Source organism: Lichenostomus cassidix, chromosome W (assembly GCF_008360975.1).
Source record: "Lichenostomus cassidix isolate B80296 chromosome W, HeHo_3.0, whole genome shotgun sequence".
Lineage (NCBI taxonomy): Eukaryota > Metazoa > Chordata > Aves > Passeriformes > Meliphagidae > Lichenostomus > Lichenostomus cassidix.
Genome location: NC_139510.1, coordinates 2,967,816 through 2,984,461, shown reverse-complemented (window position 1 = coordinate 2,984,461; position 16,646 = coordinate 2,967,816). Strand labels below are relative to the sequence as shown.

General features: G+C 44.1%; 1 protein-coding gene across 2 annotated transcripts in view; it reads left to right on the top strand.

The window, feature by feature from the left end:
• Window positions 1–16,646, top strand: part of LOC146425317 (homer protein homolog 1-like) — a 327,102-nt gene that overhangs the window by 68,952 nt on the left and 241,504 nt on the right. For both annotated transcript variants that reach the window (XM_085041671.1, XM_085041672.1), the window contains exon 3: window positions 13,453–13,584. In XM_085041671.1, coding sequence (XP_084897797.1) covers window positions 13,453–13,584 — 132 coding nt within the window. The remainder of the gene's footprint in view (window positions 1–13,452; window positions 13,585–16,646) is intronic.

Here is a 16,646-nt window from a genome sequence, read left to right as displayed (position 1 = left end):
ACTTTCTCATTCCTTGTTTGAACCCTTCTTCTCGATAGCTAAATACTCTCCATGCTTCATTTAATAAGGTCTCTAAATTTCTCGCATCCGCCCCCCGAAGCTTCTGAAGCTTGTGTCTAATATCCCCTGTAGACTGCCCCAAAAACAGATTTACTAATTGCTGTATTCCTATCTCAGATTCAGGATCTAATGTAGTGTGTCGACACATAGCATCTCTCAGGCGATCTAAGAAATCAGATGGTGGCTCGGAAGGACCCTGTTTAATTGCATATAAGGCTGACCAATTTATAATTTTAGGAATGGCCCTTTCCATCCCTTTTGCTACCCATTCCTGGTAGTCCTTTAATTTTTGCCTTTCTGCTGACCTGTTTGGATCCCAGTGTAGGTCTTGAAGTGGAAAATAATCTTTTACATCTAGGTGTTGTGTTTTATAAAAATCCTCTGCCAAATCCCCTGCGGTTTTTAAAATTGATTGTTTTTCAGTTTCAGTTAGTGCATCCAATAGCAAATGCATGTCACTCCAATCAGGATTATGTTGTTTAACTATAAATCGCAAACGTTTAGCAGTACCTACTGGATCAGTCCGATAATTTTTGGCCACCTTTTCCCATGCGTCAAGGTCGATTGTAGAAAAAGGTACCTTAATCAGCACTGCTTCTCCCTCTGGTCCCACTGCTTCCCTTAGGGGGGCTTGTAGCACCTGTTTCCTGGTCCGAGACGTGACAGGGCTGTCTGGGCGAGAGGGAGTTGGAGTCAATGTTCCTTCCGAGTCCACATCATCTTGTTTCCTAGGGGGAGGCTTAAGCAAATCAGTTAAATCATGTTCTTGCATTTCGTGATAAACTTTATCTGATTTCATACACCGCTCTCCAATGCTGCAGGAGGAGCAACACCTTTTAATTTTTCCCCTTTTGTTTTTATCTTCCTTTTCAAGGGCTAATACCATAGGGTCGGTGGGGGGTCTAATCCCACAATCTCTTTGCCATTCGGGATGATTTCGGAGGGAGAAAAACATATCAGCATAAGAGACCTCACCCCATTTTCCTTCCCGTCTCAAAAACAGCATTAACTGTAATAGGGTGTTATAGTCTAGAGACCCATGCGGAGGCCACCTAATCCCATCATCTAGCTTGTACAAAGGCCACCACTGAGTTGAAAATTTGATAAGAGTTCTTTTATCTTCTGTACCTCCACTCCCTGCAATTTCCTTCCAATGTGCTAAAACACAGCCAAGTGGAGTTGTTTTAGGAACCTCTTTGCTTTGCCCAGTTCCCATTTTATCTATTTCCCTCTCTTGGTTTTATCCCTCTTCCAGGCAAACCTCTTTTCACACTGCCTTACTGTTTTTTCTGTTTTTTCTGCTTTTTTTTCTCTTTTTTTTTTCTTCAATTTTTACTCTTGCACTAACCAGGTTTCAGAAACTAAATAACTCTTTCCACACACTAAGGCAATAGCAGCTGCTTCTGACCACTCACACAATTCCTAAACCTTACAGTGATTATTTTTACACTCAAAACAGAAAGGTATTTTCAGCATCAAACAAGCATCCCATTTATTTCACTCAAAGCCAAGCTGGTATGAGAGAGAGGAAGAAAAATAAATCAAGATTAATTATTGAAAGGGAGGAAGGGGAAAGAAAAGGAAAAAAAAATAAAGGCAACCACTCTTAGTATGGTCCTATGTTCACTAGTAAATTAACTCAATATTCTACAATTCCGCTGCTAAAAAGAACTTAGTAATTTTGTCCACACAAAACTTTTATAATGCACCACCTTATTCTCTTTACAACCTGCGCCGTTACTCTCTGACAGGTCAGTAACAGATGGTATCTCTTAACTCCGCAAGCTTGCAAACCCACTAATCAAACTGTGGCACAGCTATGTTCTTTTGATGTAGTCACCGAGAAAAAATGTCTCTAGCTGGCCACGGTAAAAAGTTTCCCTTTATTCAATTACCACCACAATTTCAAACAACTGCATACACTCACTCACCCTAACACAACAATAAACACGCAATACAACACAAAAAGCGCTTCTACGACCACAACAGCAAAGTACAACAAAAATTCCAAAAACCCACACTCATACACCAAAGCTAATAAAGCACAACCGTACCCAAATATTCACTTCTTTTAGACCACACTTCAAACTTAATCAATCAACTTCTCATTTGCTCGTGCAGACTAATCTGCACCCACACACATACACAACACCGGTGTTAAAAATACTTCAAACTAGTTCTCTTTCAAACTAGTTTCCTTAGGGATCCACTCGATCCACCACCAGGATCGCTCGCGGCCGCTCTATCGGACAGCGAATCCCCCCCTGCCAGCTAAGGACAACGAATTACTTCGCCGGTCTCCCTTAGCCAGCCCTAACCAGTCGCTTGCAAGCTCACCACTCAGGGACAACGCTGCGCACAGGACGTCTCTCTGTGTCTTACCAGCAGCCCTCTAGCCACGCGTATATGCCTTACAGGCTTCCCTATACCCAAAACACATACCGTTTCTCCGCTGTAGCAGGTGGTCGTTGTTTGCCCCCGCAGTGAGCGGCCGAGGAGTGGAGGTCCTCCAGGAAAATCCCGGGGCGCGCCTAGGATGTCAGCCCCTCAGTTGATCCTGCAGCCAGGCAAATCCTGTCCACCTGGGGTGCCAAATGAAGCACGGAATTGACTCCACAACTCAGATAGTTATGAAGTAGGTATGTGTTTATTCCAGCTGGGGTGCATGGGGGGTAGCCCCTCCAAAGACATGCACACCCTCAGCGGTACTTCACTAAGTTTATATTAGGTTACAGATTACATATGCATAAAGTTAGACAAAGCCCCTATACATATTCATTACCTATCCCCGCTTCGTATTATAATGAGTTCAAAGTTCATTTAAATATGCTCGCGCAAGCGCAGTGTCTTCAAATTAATTGTGGGGAAGGGTCCCGATGATTAATTATGACAGTTCCCTCCTCTTCATCATGATGAACTGTTCACCCTGTTCCCTTGCGCATGCTCCCTTGGTCCTTGGTCCTAGTCCAAGCCTGAGAACTGACCCGTACCAGTCCTGGGGTCCAAGGGCAGGATGCTCGGTTACACTTGGTGGTTTCTCTCAATTACTTGGCTTTCCTCTCTTCATCCTCCCCGGTACCAAGTAGGCACATATTCATTAAGAAAATAATAAATGAATCGCAGCTGGCATATCTTAGTAAATCATTATACAATCTCTGGCTCTCTGAATCAGCTTAAAAAATATTATTATTACTATTATCCAGCTTCTAGCTCTTTTACATTAGTAATTTCTATTTTACCCTAAATCAATACTATTTTCTAACATTCGTGACATAAAGCTATTGGTTCTACCCTGTTATTGTACAGCATCATTGGATGGCTATTCCTAGCACACTTATTCTGTGAACAACAGACTCCCTTTTGCAGGTGGTGCATTCCAAGTTGTTTTCCTGGTCTTGTTTTGGCTTCTTGCTTCTGTTTCTCATGGGTACGAAGCTGCTTGCAACACGGCCGATGTCTGTGAGCAAAGGCAGGCTAGTTGTCAGTTCCCACAAGAAAGGATTTACAATCTGTCTGTACTCTGGGAGGTGCATCCTCCGAAAACCCATGGGACCTAGGAAAGCCTGTGTTTCCTTCTTGCTTGTTGGTGGGGACATAGCAGCTATTTTATTGATCACCTCTGTTGGAATCTGTTGGCATCCATCTTGCCACTTGACTTCTAGGAACTGAATTTCCTGGGCAGGTCCCTTGACTTTAGTTTATTTGATGGCAAAACCCGCTTTCAGGAGAATCTGGATTATTTTCTCTCCTTTCTCAAAAACTTCCTCTGCCATGTTCCCCCATATGATGATGTCATCAATGTACTGCAAGTGTTCTGGAGCCTCACCCTTTTCCAGTGCAGCCTGGATCAGTACATGGCAAATATTGGGGCTGTACTTCAACCCCCGGGGCATCTGGTTCCAGGTGTACTGCACACCCCTCAAAGTGAACACGAACTGTGGCCTGCACTCTGCTGCTAGAGGAACGGAGAAAAATGCATTAGCAATGTCAATGGTAGCACCATTTGGCTGCCTTGGACTCCAGTTCATACTGAAGTTCCAGCATGTCCAACTGTCTTGGTTTTTAAAGACAGATGTCTTCCAAGGAAGGTGGGAACCTCCCTTGGAATGGAGAATATGAACCCCCTTCCCTCCGAATTATTATAACTTTGCAATTAAGGGGCTTTCAGGCAAAGATATGGGAAAAGGAATAATAGTTCTTAACTAATACGTATAATAAGGCAAACAAACAACAACAACAGCAGCAACAACAAACAACAATAGAAACCCAGTAACAGCCTTCTCTCGGCTGCCAAGCATCTTCTCCTTTAGTGTAGTTGTGGTCACAGCTGGCAGAGGTGCTGTTGGCTCCCGGCTGTGCAGGGCAGGTGCAATGATTCCCCCAAGGCTGCAGGGGGTGTTGTGGCCAGCCATCTCTCTCACGTGGGTAAAAGCAGGTGCAGCCGGTGGAAGAGATGGAAAAAGGGATTCCTCCACAAACCCGGGGGGGGGAAGTCAGTCCCAGTGCCCCTCTGGACAGTGGAATGAGCTGCAGTGGGAACCTCGGAGCAGTGGCTGAAAAGGCAGGGGCTGGCTCTCCTGGGGGTAGCAAGCAAAAGGTAGCAGAAACTCTGCGGCTGGAGCAGGAGCCCTGGGGTGCCCTGGCAGGCATGGGATGTTGGGCTACACTGTAGCGAAAAAGCCCAAGGCAGTGGCAGAAAGCAGTGAGGCTGGGCAGCGGCAGTTAGGCTTCTCCGTAGCAGCTGCCGCATGCAGCTGAGGAGATGCTCCCTCCGGGAAGGGGGAGGGATTCGGGGTCCCGGGTTTTTCCCTTGAGGCACCTGAGTAGATGGTGAGGGTCCCTTTCCAGTGATGTTGGGTGTTAATAAGGTCCCAGTTCCATGGCTGCTCAATGGCTGCTCTTAGGAGCAAAGGCTCACCCACAGTAAGGAAGAAGCAGTACAGGGCTGGGCTCCGGCAGTGACAGTGAATTCTCCCCGCAGTAAGCAACAGCTCAACTGTCCTCCTCCAATGTTGAGAGTGAGAGAGCGCTAGGAGCTGAGCCCAGCCCCTTCCCCCCCAGCCCAAAATCTTTTGGTACCTGCCCTTCCCAGAAGAAAACCCCTGAGGTCAGACAGTAGCAGCCAGCTGCACTCCTCCCCCTACTCCGTGGCTACATCTTTTGTCTCTCTTAAGTACCAGTCGTTATTGTCTCTTAGCAACACATGGGAGAAAATTCCCTGAGAGAAAGAAAACAAAAGGAGCAATCCTAACCTCCAACACCCAACAGGGCAGCACTCCGTGATGGTGTGACTTCATTCAGGTCACAATAGTCCACTGTCAGTCCCCACTTTCCATTAGATTTACACACAGGCCATATGGGGCTACTGAAGGGTGAGGGAGTTTTGCTGACCACTCCCTGTCTCTCTAGTTCACGGATCATCTTATGGATGGAGATAATGGAGTCTCTGTTCATGCAGTATTGCTGACAATGCACTGTTGTGATGGGGATGGGTACCTGTTGTTCTTCAACCCTCAGGAGTCCTATTGCAGGAGGGTCCTCTGAGAGACCAGGCAAGGTGTTCAACTGTCCAATGCCTTCTGTCTCCACAGCAGCTATCCCAAAAGCCCACTGATGTCCTTTTGGGTCTTTGGAATACCCACTCCTGAGGTAATCTATGCCAGGAATACATGGAGCCTCTGGACCAGTCACAATAGGGTGTTTCTTTCATTCCTTCCCAGTCAAGCTCACCTCAGCTGCCAAAAGACTCAACTGCTGAGACCCCCCTACCACCCCAGCAATGGAAACAGGTTCTGCCCCCACATATCCTGATGGCATCAGAGTACATTGGGCACCAGTGTCAACCAAAGTCTTGTATTTTTGTGGTTCTGATGTACCAGGGCATCAGATCCACACAGTCCAATAGACCTGATTTTACCTGGCCTCTACCTGGCTAGAGGCAGAGCCCCTCTTGTTCTGACTATTGTTCCCTCCCTGAGCATACATTCTGGAGGTCCCTTCGAGGGGATCAGATATATCACCCTCCCTTCTGCTATGCCTAGAAGCTCAGTCACAGGAAACTGGAGCTACATTAATTCTTGCAGAGTTCCCTCTCTTAGTAGTTTCTTCTTTTTGCTTACACACCTGTGCTGCTAGGACAGTAGTGGGCTTTCCATCTCATCCTCTCATGTCTTTCCCATGGTCACACAGGAAGAACCTGTCAGCTTGTGGGGTGTACTCCTCCCTAGCTGGGGGACATCTGCTTCTGATAACAGGGGCTTGGAGAAGGTCCTCTTTAAGCTTCTTCCTGAGTTTCTGTTTGATTTCTTCAATCATCTCTTCCAATTTCTGGATACACTCTGTCAAGTCTATTTTCATGCTGAAGACTTGGGCTCATGTCAGGATGTGGACAGTATCTTCATATGTCCAGAGCCTTCTTGTCATAATGCCCACTGTCTCATTTCCCTCATTCCATTGCAGCGTTCCTAGGAAGTGGGAGTATACCTGTGTCCCGAGACGTGAGTTTGAGCCACATCAGTGTTGTACTATTTACCAGCTCTGAACTCTGTAGCAAATGAAGACAGTACACTCTTGGTGTCATCGAAGAGAATCACTTTAATGCAGCTACAGACAGTCTTTTATACTATACAGCTAGGTAAAACTTTTATACTGTGCTGTCATGGGTTTGAGACAGGACCCTGCCAGGAGGACGCACGAAAAAGGGCAAACAGGCTTCAAGCTTAAAGCTGCAAAAAGTGTTTAATTACCTAACAGAGTTGGAGGATAAATGCAGGCAAAAATAAACTTTTCATACAGTTTTGGTTCACTCCCCACTCCCTCTTATGAACCTACAGTATTCACCCCCTTTCCTCCTTTACAGTCAACAAGCTGGGGGGGGGCAGGGTGTGGGGTCTCTTTTCAGTCCACAGAGCAGATTCTCAAATTTACTCATCACCACAATTCTTCTACTACAAATACTCTTTATCTCTACTTGTTTCTCTCTCTCTCCAGACAGTTTTCTGCTCTCACCCCCACCCTCTTAAGAAGCAGTCTCTGCACTCACCCCCCCCCCTTCCCTCTCTCCAAACCAGCAACACAGACAGGGGGCAGGTTGAGGGGTCCTCTGGTCAGTCCAATCAGGAAAAGAGGTTCTCTACTTAGCCAGGGGTCCTTCCCACGAGAGACAGTCCTCTGGGAACTTCTTTGGCATGGGTCCAATCTCATGAGCAACATTCCCGCCCGAATTCTGCTGCAACATGAGTCTTTTTGTCCATAAGGTGCTGTGCAGACTCTCCTGAGCTTAGGCCAGGCTGCTTCCATGCCAGGAGCAAGGAAAAGGCCTTTTTCTCCCAGTCAAGGCCTTTTGCAGTTTTAACTCTTAGATGAGACTCCCACTGGTTCACAGTCTTTTCCAGGCATCCACCTGCTCCTCTGGAGTGAGCTGTGGGTGAATTTCTGCATCCTTATGGACTCCATGGGCTGCAGGAGAAACTTCTTGCTCCCCCCATAGCTTCCACCACGGCTAGCAGAAAGTTTCAGCTCCGGTGCCGGAAGCACTGGAGCACCTCTTTCTCCCCCCTTCTTCACTGACCTTGGCAATCTCCATGCTGTTCTCCCTCACATATTTTCACCTGCACCTCCACCTTCTCCAACTACAAAGTGAAAGAAGTGCACGCCTGCTTTGTTTTGAATTTTTCTTAAATATGTTTTCACAGAGGCGTAACCAGCACCTCCAATTGGCCCAAACTTGGCCGATAGCATGTCCATCACCTTCAGAGCCATCAGAGATTGGCTCTGCTGGACTTGATGTAAAAACTTCCAGAACTTGCACTCAGGACACACAGGAGCCATCTTTGTGCCACATCCCACCCCTCAGACACCTCCCCAGGCCTACTAGAACAGCTTCTGAAGGGTCCAAATTTCTCCTAGATGTTAAAAACACTTCACTGATGTTTTGGGCCAATCAAAACCACCACAGTAGTGCTAAAAATATTCTAGCCAAAATTATACTTGTTAGCATTCTTTTTAACTATACAAACACACATTGGCTGCCGGCCACTTCCCCCATCACCTCTTGTGCGGCTGTCCACATGCTGTTCTGATCAATGAGGATTCCAGTCAGGCATCAATCACGCAGGTGCTTATATAACTTGTTTTTGCCTGCATGTCAGCTATACTTTTCCCAAAATGCTTTTCAGTGAGCAAAAGTAAGCAAAGGTGAGCAAAAGTGAGCAAAGGCCTTTTACTTATTCTATAAGACTGTTCTTGTCTGCCACAGGACTCTTAGTGGTTTGGTCGTTATATGAGAAAAGGATCTCTATCACAGCCAGTTCCTACAAACATTGGATTCCTTGCTCCATGGTCTTCCAAGGGCCTTGCTGCAGCTGAAGATCTGGGCAAAGATATCTCTCCTTCTCATTTGCTAAAAGTCGCATCCAGAGGTTGAGAGGCTTGGGCCTTCTCGCGAGCCCCCGGTCGATAGTCACATAATGTGGCAGAGATCCCAAGTGCCTCACTTCAGTACTCAGAAATTGTACCATCACCTGCAGCGTCCCAGACTCAGATCAACCAGCTCAATATAGACTCATCTGTTTGTTAGGTGAGGTCTTTCCTCAGATTGCGGAGACTTTCTAAGGATAAAGATTGGGTGCTCATTTCTGGTTCTGATTCCTCTGCTAGCTGTGAGGGTCTTACCTCCCCATCATCATTCACCGGGTGAACGGATTCTGTCTTGTCGCAGGGGTGACTGCTATTGGCTTAGACTGCCATTGTGGTTTAACTGCAGCCTGAGTGACTGTGGTGTCTGTAGATTTGATCTCCTTCCCCTCTTGCTGTAGCTGCTGCTGTACAGTAATGGACAGCATGTGATAAGCAGTAGCCAGGGCCCAGCACTGAAGCAATGTGGTTCTTTAGGATTCCATGTGGCTTCCTTTGTTCCCCTGCCCTGTATGCTATTGGTTCATTTTGAAATATGCATCTTGCTGTAGCTGAAACCTTGTGTGTACCCCTTGCCAGTCTTGCCTTCCTCCTCCTGGGGCTGGCTCTCTCAGAGCCAGTCCCACCCCTTTCCCTTATAAGCCAGTGTCTGCGTCAGCTCGAGGTCTCATCTCTGAGCTGGCAGCCCCTATCCCGTCCTTGCTTTCCTCTCCCCCTCCTTTCCCTGCAACCCTCTCCCCTTACCCCAAATAAACCTCCCTGGCAGAACAGAGATGGGTCCAGTTCGTTTCTTCGTCTTACTTTGTTTCCTGCTGAATTTCTGTGGCTACGAGACCCACACCATGCCGAGCGGATCCCGGGGGCCGCCTGCTTCGGACCCGGTGGAGATACACAGACCAGGGACCCCGTTCCGGGGGGCTGCCGGCTCCTGCAGCCCCCCTGCAGCCTGCTACTTCACAGCACAGTGCAATAAACTGCCCCTCTTTGGAACTGCCACTGCAATTTTCTTTCAGATATTTCACTACTTTAGCTGGGTTCTGTATTTGTTCAGGGGGGAACTTCCAAACCATCGGGGCAGAAGATTTCTTTGGAATCTGGTCTATGTCCATGCCAACTATCCATGCCACTCAGGATTGTCCACCACTGGGGCAGATCCCTGGGCAACCTCCCTGGAAATCTCTACCCTGATTCTAAACATGTTGTAGGCCATATAGAGGACACATAGCAGAATAAGCAACAAAAATATGGTGTCTTTAACATTCAGAGGGAAATCAACATTCTCAAAAAGTGATGTGTGAGACCTGAAGGGGGAGAAGGAGGTGAAAGTCTGGGAAAAATCTGTGGCTACACAGGCCCTTTCTTGAGAACTTTTTCTTTCCCATGCAAAATATGCAAACGAGATAATAATTAAACACCTGCTGTTTTTCCTGATCTGCTTTGATCCAAGACAGAGCATGTTTGGAATTGGGTGTTGTAGGACTTCATCCAATCACCCTGGGGGGTGGGTGACCACTGTCCAATCACCTATGAGTTTTTACCATATATAAAGAGAAATTACAACAATAAACTTCTTCTGCTGCTTTTCACTGAACTGGGTTCATGTGAATATCGCTTTGTTCCAGGTACAACAGCAACAAAAATCATTCCGTCCTGTTTCCCCAACAGGCTGGGTGAAATTAATTAATAAAGTCCCAGAAGTAGCAGCCAAGACCAGGACAAGCAAACAGCAACAAATACACATCCCAAATGATCTTCCTTGCCTCTGATGTTATCTTTACATAAGCTGATATCATAGAGTATATCAACAATGCAATCTTGGTTTGTGTCCCTGATTTGAAAAAGATCTATATCTCGGGCAAAATTTCCCATATATATAGAGAAGTATACAAGCTTAGGTGCCACACCCCCATGATTAGACAGAGCAGCATGGTGACCAGGGAGTTCTGTACCCAATACACAAATGCTTTGGTCAAAATTTTTATTTTTTCACTTTCACTTTCGTGTCCCTTTTAGTTGGGTGCCAAATTTGTCTTGACTTAAGAGAAGTTAAGGGGCAGACACTCCAAAATGAGTTACCTCTCCTTTAGTTTTAACCAATCCCTTTCCGCTAAAAAGGAGAACTGAATACAAGTAGATATAAGTGAAAAAATAACAATTTAGTTTAAAAAAACCCCAAAAAACTAAGTAACAGGAAAGAAAAAAAAAGTAACAATCAGTAGTTGCAAAGTTGCTGAAATGTCATGAACTCCCTGATGAGAAAGGAGTGGTCAAATAGAAAACCCAAATCTATTTGCACTTCAACCATTCTTGTTTCTTTGAGCTTTTGTCCCTTCCACCAGCATGGCACCCGTCAGTTCTGGCCTTGTGGATTCCCTTAATCTTATCAAGATAAAAGGGGGCAAAAGGAATCCTTTTGCCATTGAGCACAAGAAATCACTAGTAATATTAATGACTTATGAGAAGTAATTTGTATAACCACTCCTATCCTGGGGAATGTAATGAATATTCATTAATTTTACCTATAACACTGTGCCTTTGGCGGTACTGAAGTGTGTGTGTTTGGCGGAGAGAATTCCCCACACATCCGGTGCACTGAATAAAGCAAATACCCACTTCTCTGACTTGGTCCCTGAAGTGTCTCTGGGCTCAATTGGGGTGAATCACTGAGTACAAAGAGAAACTCAAAATGGTGGAGAAACCCCTCCCCCAAGATGGTGCTCTCCACAGATGACAGCATGTGGAGAGACAAAGATGGCAGCAGCTCTCCCCCCTCTCCCAACTATGCATGGAGAGACAGAATTAAGGAAGAAAAAAATAAGCAACACAGAAAGCCAAAACTCTGCAATTACAAAACCTACCTCTTCCCCCAAACAACAATCAACAGGCAACAAGGACAAAACAAAAAAAGAAAACCTAGAGTCTAAAAACAGCCAAATGCTGCTCTTATCTCTCCAGTGGCAGCTCCGCTGAGAAAAGCAGCTGAAACACTCTGGCAGCTGGAACTTGGTCAACAGCTGGAACTTGCAGAGGGATTTCGCTTTCTCCTCAACAGAAGCAGCAGACAGCTGGCTGTGGCGACTCAGACTCTCTGCCTTCCCACTTTGAGTGGGTGTTACTGGCTGGCTGGGGCGACCGCATGGAGTGGGGCTGTTCTGTTCTTTTCAGCTCGATATTGTGGCTGTAGACAGGTATTTGTGGAATTTACCTTGGAGCAGTTCAGGACCTCGAAATACGGCCTCTCAGAAAACCTGCCCAAAGTAACCCCCTTGGGAGAACACCCAAAGAAAACCAAGGGGAGCCTCAGCCTGTGCTGCCTCAGCCCCTTCTCCTTGGAAGAACAAAAGGGAAACAGCCAAAAGGCAAGAGTCCTCTGCCTGAGCAAGCCCAACTTTTTAAAGATGGTTCCATTTATGGCCACAGGGTCTTAAGGAGACAGTAACAATTTTGGGCACAGATAGATGTGGAATAAACCAACATTTTGGGTTACCCAGGATAAAGTAGTATAGGTTGGATTTAACTTCTAGAATATCTCAGGCTTGGGAGAGCATTACTTGGTCTCTCTGATGCTGAAGTTTCTCCCTGTTACCATTCTGAGAAAATATTGTTATTGTCTATGCATCAGTCCGGTTCCTGCTATCCAAAGAATAAAACTAAGATTTCTTTATCTTCAACAGAGAAGTTGGTTTGGACCCTGTGAATTTTGTTGCTGCTCTAGGATTCAACACTAATCATTCATTTTCAACTGCTGGGAGTATGGCAGGGGTTATGGTTTCATAGAAGCAGAACAAAGCATGTGCACACTGATGCTCAAAATATTCCCAACTCTGTATTGTGAGATAGTAGGACCTGTGATAAATGAGTGAATAATGAATGTTGGCTTTCGCATATATGAATTTAACATTTACAAGTGATAATGTACTGTGTAAAGTAACACTAAGAGAAAATATAGTTAAGTAGAAACAAAGTTAGAGTGAATTATAACTTTGAGATAGTTGTAATATGTTTGTTAGAAAACGTGGTAAGAAATACATGGTAATAAATGTCTTTTAAGCTGATAAGCCACAAGGCCAGAGATCAAGACGCCCTAAAGAAATAAAAAGAAACAGACCTCATGCATCCCAAGAAATCTTTTATCTCCATTCACACCTCCCTGAAAAGCTGTCAGCCACAAATTGAATTAGAGCTGAAGAAACACTGAGAGGGGATTTCTGCCTTCAGCCCTGAGGCAAACCAGAGGGCCCAAGATGGTGCCGTGCTGATGAAAGGGAGCAAAGATCGAAGAAAGAGGGGTGGTTGAAGTGTAAATAGCTTTTTTTTGGGACTTAATGAATATGTAACAGTTACAGCTGTATTCTGGAAGATGCACTTTCATCTTGTACGTAACAAGATTGAGAGAAGAAAAATTATTCTAAGCGTAGGTCTTCTGTAGTTGGTGTATGACCCTATCACTGTTAGTCATGTTTCTGTGTGAATAAATGAAAAAACAGATTCGTGCAATACAAAAGCTTAAAAATAAATTGTGCTTCTTGTTTTATTGCATGTTTTCCAGTAAGTATTGCATATGCAACAGGGGGAATGCAACTGTGGAATTTATAATAGGTCTTGAGAGGCATTGCTTTAGGGAACAAAGAAATACACTTGTGAGACAAAAGACAACTTCACTAGTTCTTCTATTCTGATCTTATTAGCCTATATGGATGCTTTAAAGGACTTTTTTTAGATTTGCTGCCTATTCAATGACTACTTGCAATTTCAAACAGATGCCCCTCCCCTTTTGCTCCTTTTAAAGAATGTATGCCAATATATGCTTTATAATTTTAGCTGTCATTGAATTAGAAATTGTTCCCTAGTTGCAAGTTTTTTTCAGTGTACATAGATACATGTTTATAATATTGACATTTTCAATTATTGAGTAAACTTTTCAAAAAAAATCAAAACCACAGAGCCCCTTTTTTACCACTATTACTTTTTTTTCAGGCAATAATAAATAGCACTATCACCCCCAACATGACATTTACAAAAACATCCCAGAAGTTTGGCCAATGGGCAGACAGCAGAGCAAATACAGTCTATGGTTTGGGATTTTCATCTGAACATCACCTTTCAAAAGTAAGTATGACCAATGACAACTATTTGGCCAATCAAATGACTTAAGAATCAAATTCTTTTGCTGGTTGTATCTAGACTCTGCTCCCTACTGTTGTTGTTTGAAAATAGTTTTCAATAAATGTTCTGTATCCATTCTTATAATGTAAAAAGACAAGGCAAAATTGTTATTACACTTTGGTGCCTATGAATTTTCTTTTAACTGATTAAGGAGACTAGGGAGATTCAAGTTATCAGAGTGTATGTTGGTAATTCTTTTTAGGTATTCACTTGTTAGGTTCTGTTAAGTTTATCTTCCTTAAAATTGTTCTTCCATTACAGTTTTTCATTATAGTATTTAAAGGAATAGACTATGTAGTGTTTCTTCTGTGTTTAGATCTAGAAAAAAAGTGTTGATAGTTTTCCAATGCATTTTTGTCTTTTAAGCCACATTCACTTTCACTTTTTTGCTGTGTAGTTGTCATGGGTTTTAGACAGGACATTGCCAGGAGGACGCACAGAAAAAGAAAAAGGGCAACCAGGCTCCAAGCTTAAAGTTGCAAAACAGTGTTTTAATTACCTAACAGAGTTGGAGGATAAATGCAGACAAAAATAAACTTTTCATACAGTTTTTGTTCACTCCCCCCTCCCTCTTACGAACCCATAGTATTCACCCCCTTTCCTCATTTACAATCAACAAGCTGGGTGGGGGGCAGGGTGTGGGGTCTCTTTTCAGTCCACAGAGCAGATTCTCAAATTTACTCATCACCACAATTCTTCTACTACAAATACTCTTTATCTCTACTTGTTTCTCTCTCTCTTCAGACAGTTTTTTTCTGCTCTCACCCCCACCCTCTTAAGAAGCAGTTTCTGCACTCACCCCCCCCTCCCTTTCCCTCTTTCCAAACGAGCAACAGACAGGGGGCAGGTTGAGGGGTTCTCTGGTCAGTCCAATCAGGAAAAGAGGTTCTCTACTTAGCCAGGGGTCCTTCCCACGAGAGACAGTCCTCTGGGAACTTCTTTGGCATGGGTCCAATCTCACGAGCAACATCCTGCCCAAATTCTGCTGCAACATGAGTCTTTTTGTCCATAAGGTGCTGTGCAGACTCTCCCGAGCCGAGGCCAGGCTGCTTCCATCCCAGGAGCAAGGCCTTTCTCTCCTAGTCAAGGCCTTTTGCAGTTTTAACTCTTAGATGAGACTCCCACTGGTTCACAGTCTTTTCCAGGCATCCACCTGCTCCTCTGGAGTGGGCTGTGGGTGAATTTCTGCATCCTTATGGACTCCATGGGCTGCAGGAGAAACTTCTTGCTCCCCCATAGCTTTTACCATGGCTAGCAGAAAGTTTCAGCTCCGGTGCCGGGAGCACTGGAGCACCCCTTCCCCCCCTTCTTCACTGACCTTGGCAATCTCCATGCTGTTCTCCCTCACATATTTTCACCTCCACCTCCTCCTCCTCCAACTACAAAGAAGTGAAAGAAGTGCATACCTGCTTTGTTTTGATTTCTTCTTAAATATGTTTTCACAGAGGCATAACCAGAACCTCCAATTGGCCCAAACTTGGCCGATAGCATGTCCATCACCTTCAGAGCCATCAGAGATTGGCTCTGCTGGACTTGATGTAAAAACTTCCAGAACTTTCACTCAGGACACACAGGAGCCATCTTTGTGCCACTCCCCACCCCTCAGACACCTCCCCAGGCCTACCACAACAGCTTCTGAGGGGTCCAAATTTCTCCTAGATGTTAAAAATACTTTACTGATGTTTTGGGCCAATCAAAACCACCACAGTAGTGCATCAAATTACAGATATTTCAACATGTGCAAGCTTAAAGTAAAGCTAGTGGGAAAAATATTCAATGTAAAAAAAACCCTACATTTTCTTGTTTGAATACAAAAGTTGACGGTTTAGCTAAAGAAACTCAGTTCCCTATGAGGATTTTTTCTGGTCTGCCTGTGCAGGAGGGAAGTCCACCTTAATCCAAGGAAAGCAGTAACTCCTTCTATTTAAAGTGACAGTAGGGTTCCTGTGAGCACCCTTTCTACAATCCCTATTGTTATTGATACCACTTTGGTAGATGAGTCCAGGAACCTGTAAAAGTCAGTGTTGTTTTTCTCCAGATGAGGGATTCCATTTTCTGTTTGAAAACATGTTTCTACATTAAGCAGAGAATTTTCATCTTTGAAATGTACAAAGGGTCTGGAAACATAAATGCAATAAAAATGAATGTATAATAAATGTTTGAGTAAAGAATAATGATTGTTTTTTTACTAAAAAACCCTAAATAAACAAAAAAATCATACTGGCCCTTTTGAGAAAGTAATTGTCACTGTCCAAAGATAAGTATGGGCCTGTCAGAAAACCATTAAAAAAAGAATCAGTAAATCTGCTTTATTTGGACTGTGTGATATGCTTGTAAGACTTCTTCCTTTCATAATCTGATTGCTTTCATTTCTATGAAGCATCACACACACAGGAAATTCTGAGTGATATTGAGTATATGCATGTGCATTTGTGCATGTGTCATTGCTTTAGTGAACTTAGTAACTGTAATTTATTATAATTGATGTGTATGTCCTTGCTTGCCAACATGCTAATAACTTCTTTAATATTTCAAAGGATTTAGTATAAATCCTAATTCAGTTTATATCTCATATATTAACTTGTTTTTCTAAGCCATGGAATCCTTCTTTGGAGGCAAAGTATCATGCTGTTGTCATGCATAGCCTGTGTTTGCCTGCCTTTCAACACTGGGTTCTCCTTGTCAGTGAAAATATTTTGATTTTTTCATCTGTCCTTTCCTTCACTCTTTCCTTGCTCTCCTCAAGAGATACTTACTTCCTTCTTAATTACAGTTGTTTCAATCCCATTCTTTTGCTGCCCTCAGACCGATGTCTAAGAATTTTCATTATGCCCTTGGCTCAAAACTTTACATTGTTGTTGAAAAAATAATCTGAAAAGCTACAGTATTTTGTCTTAAGTACATGTTGGATTAGCAGTTACACAGATTGCTGTGATTTATGAAAAATACACAGATTTGTTGAGAAAAATTCTGAGTCACAGGCCTTTTCAGAAGCTTATAGTGAT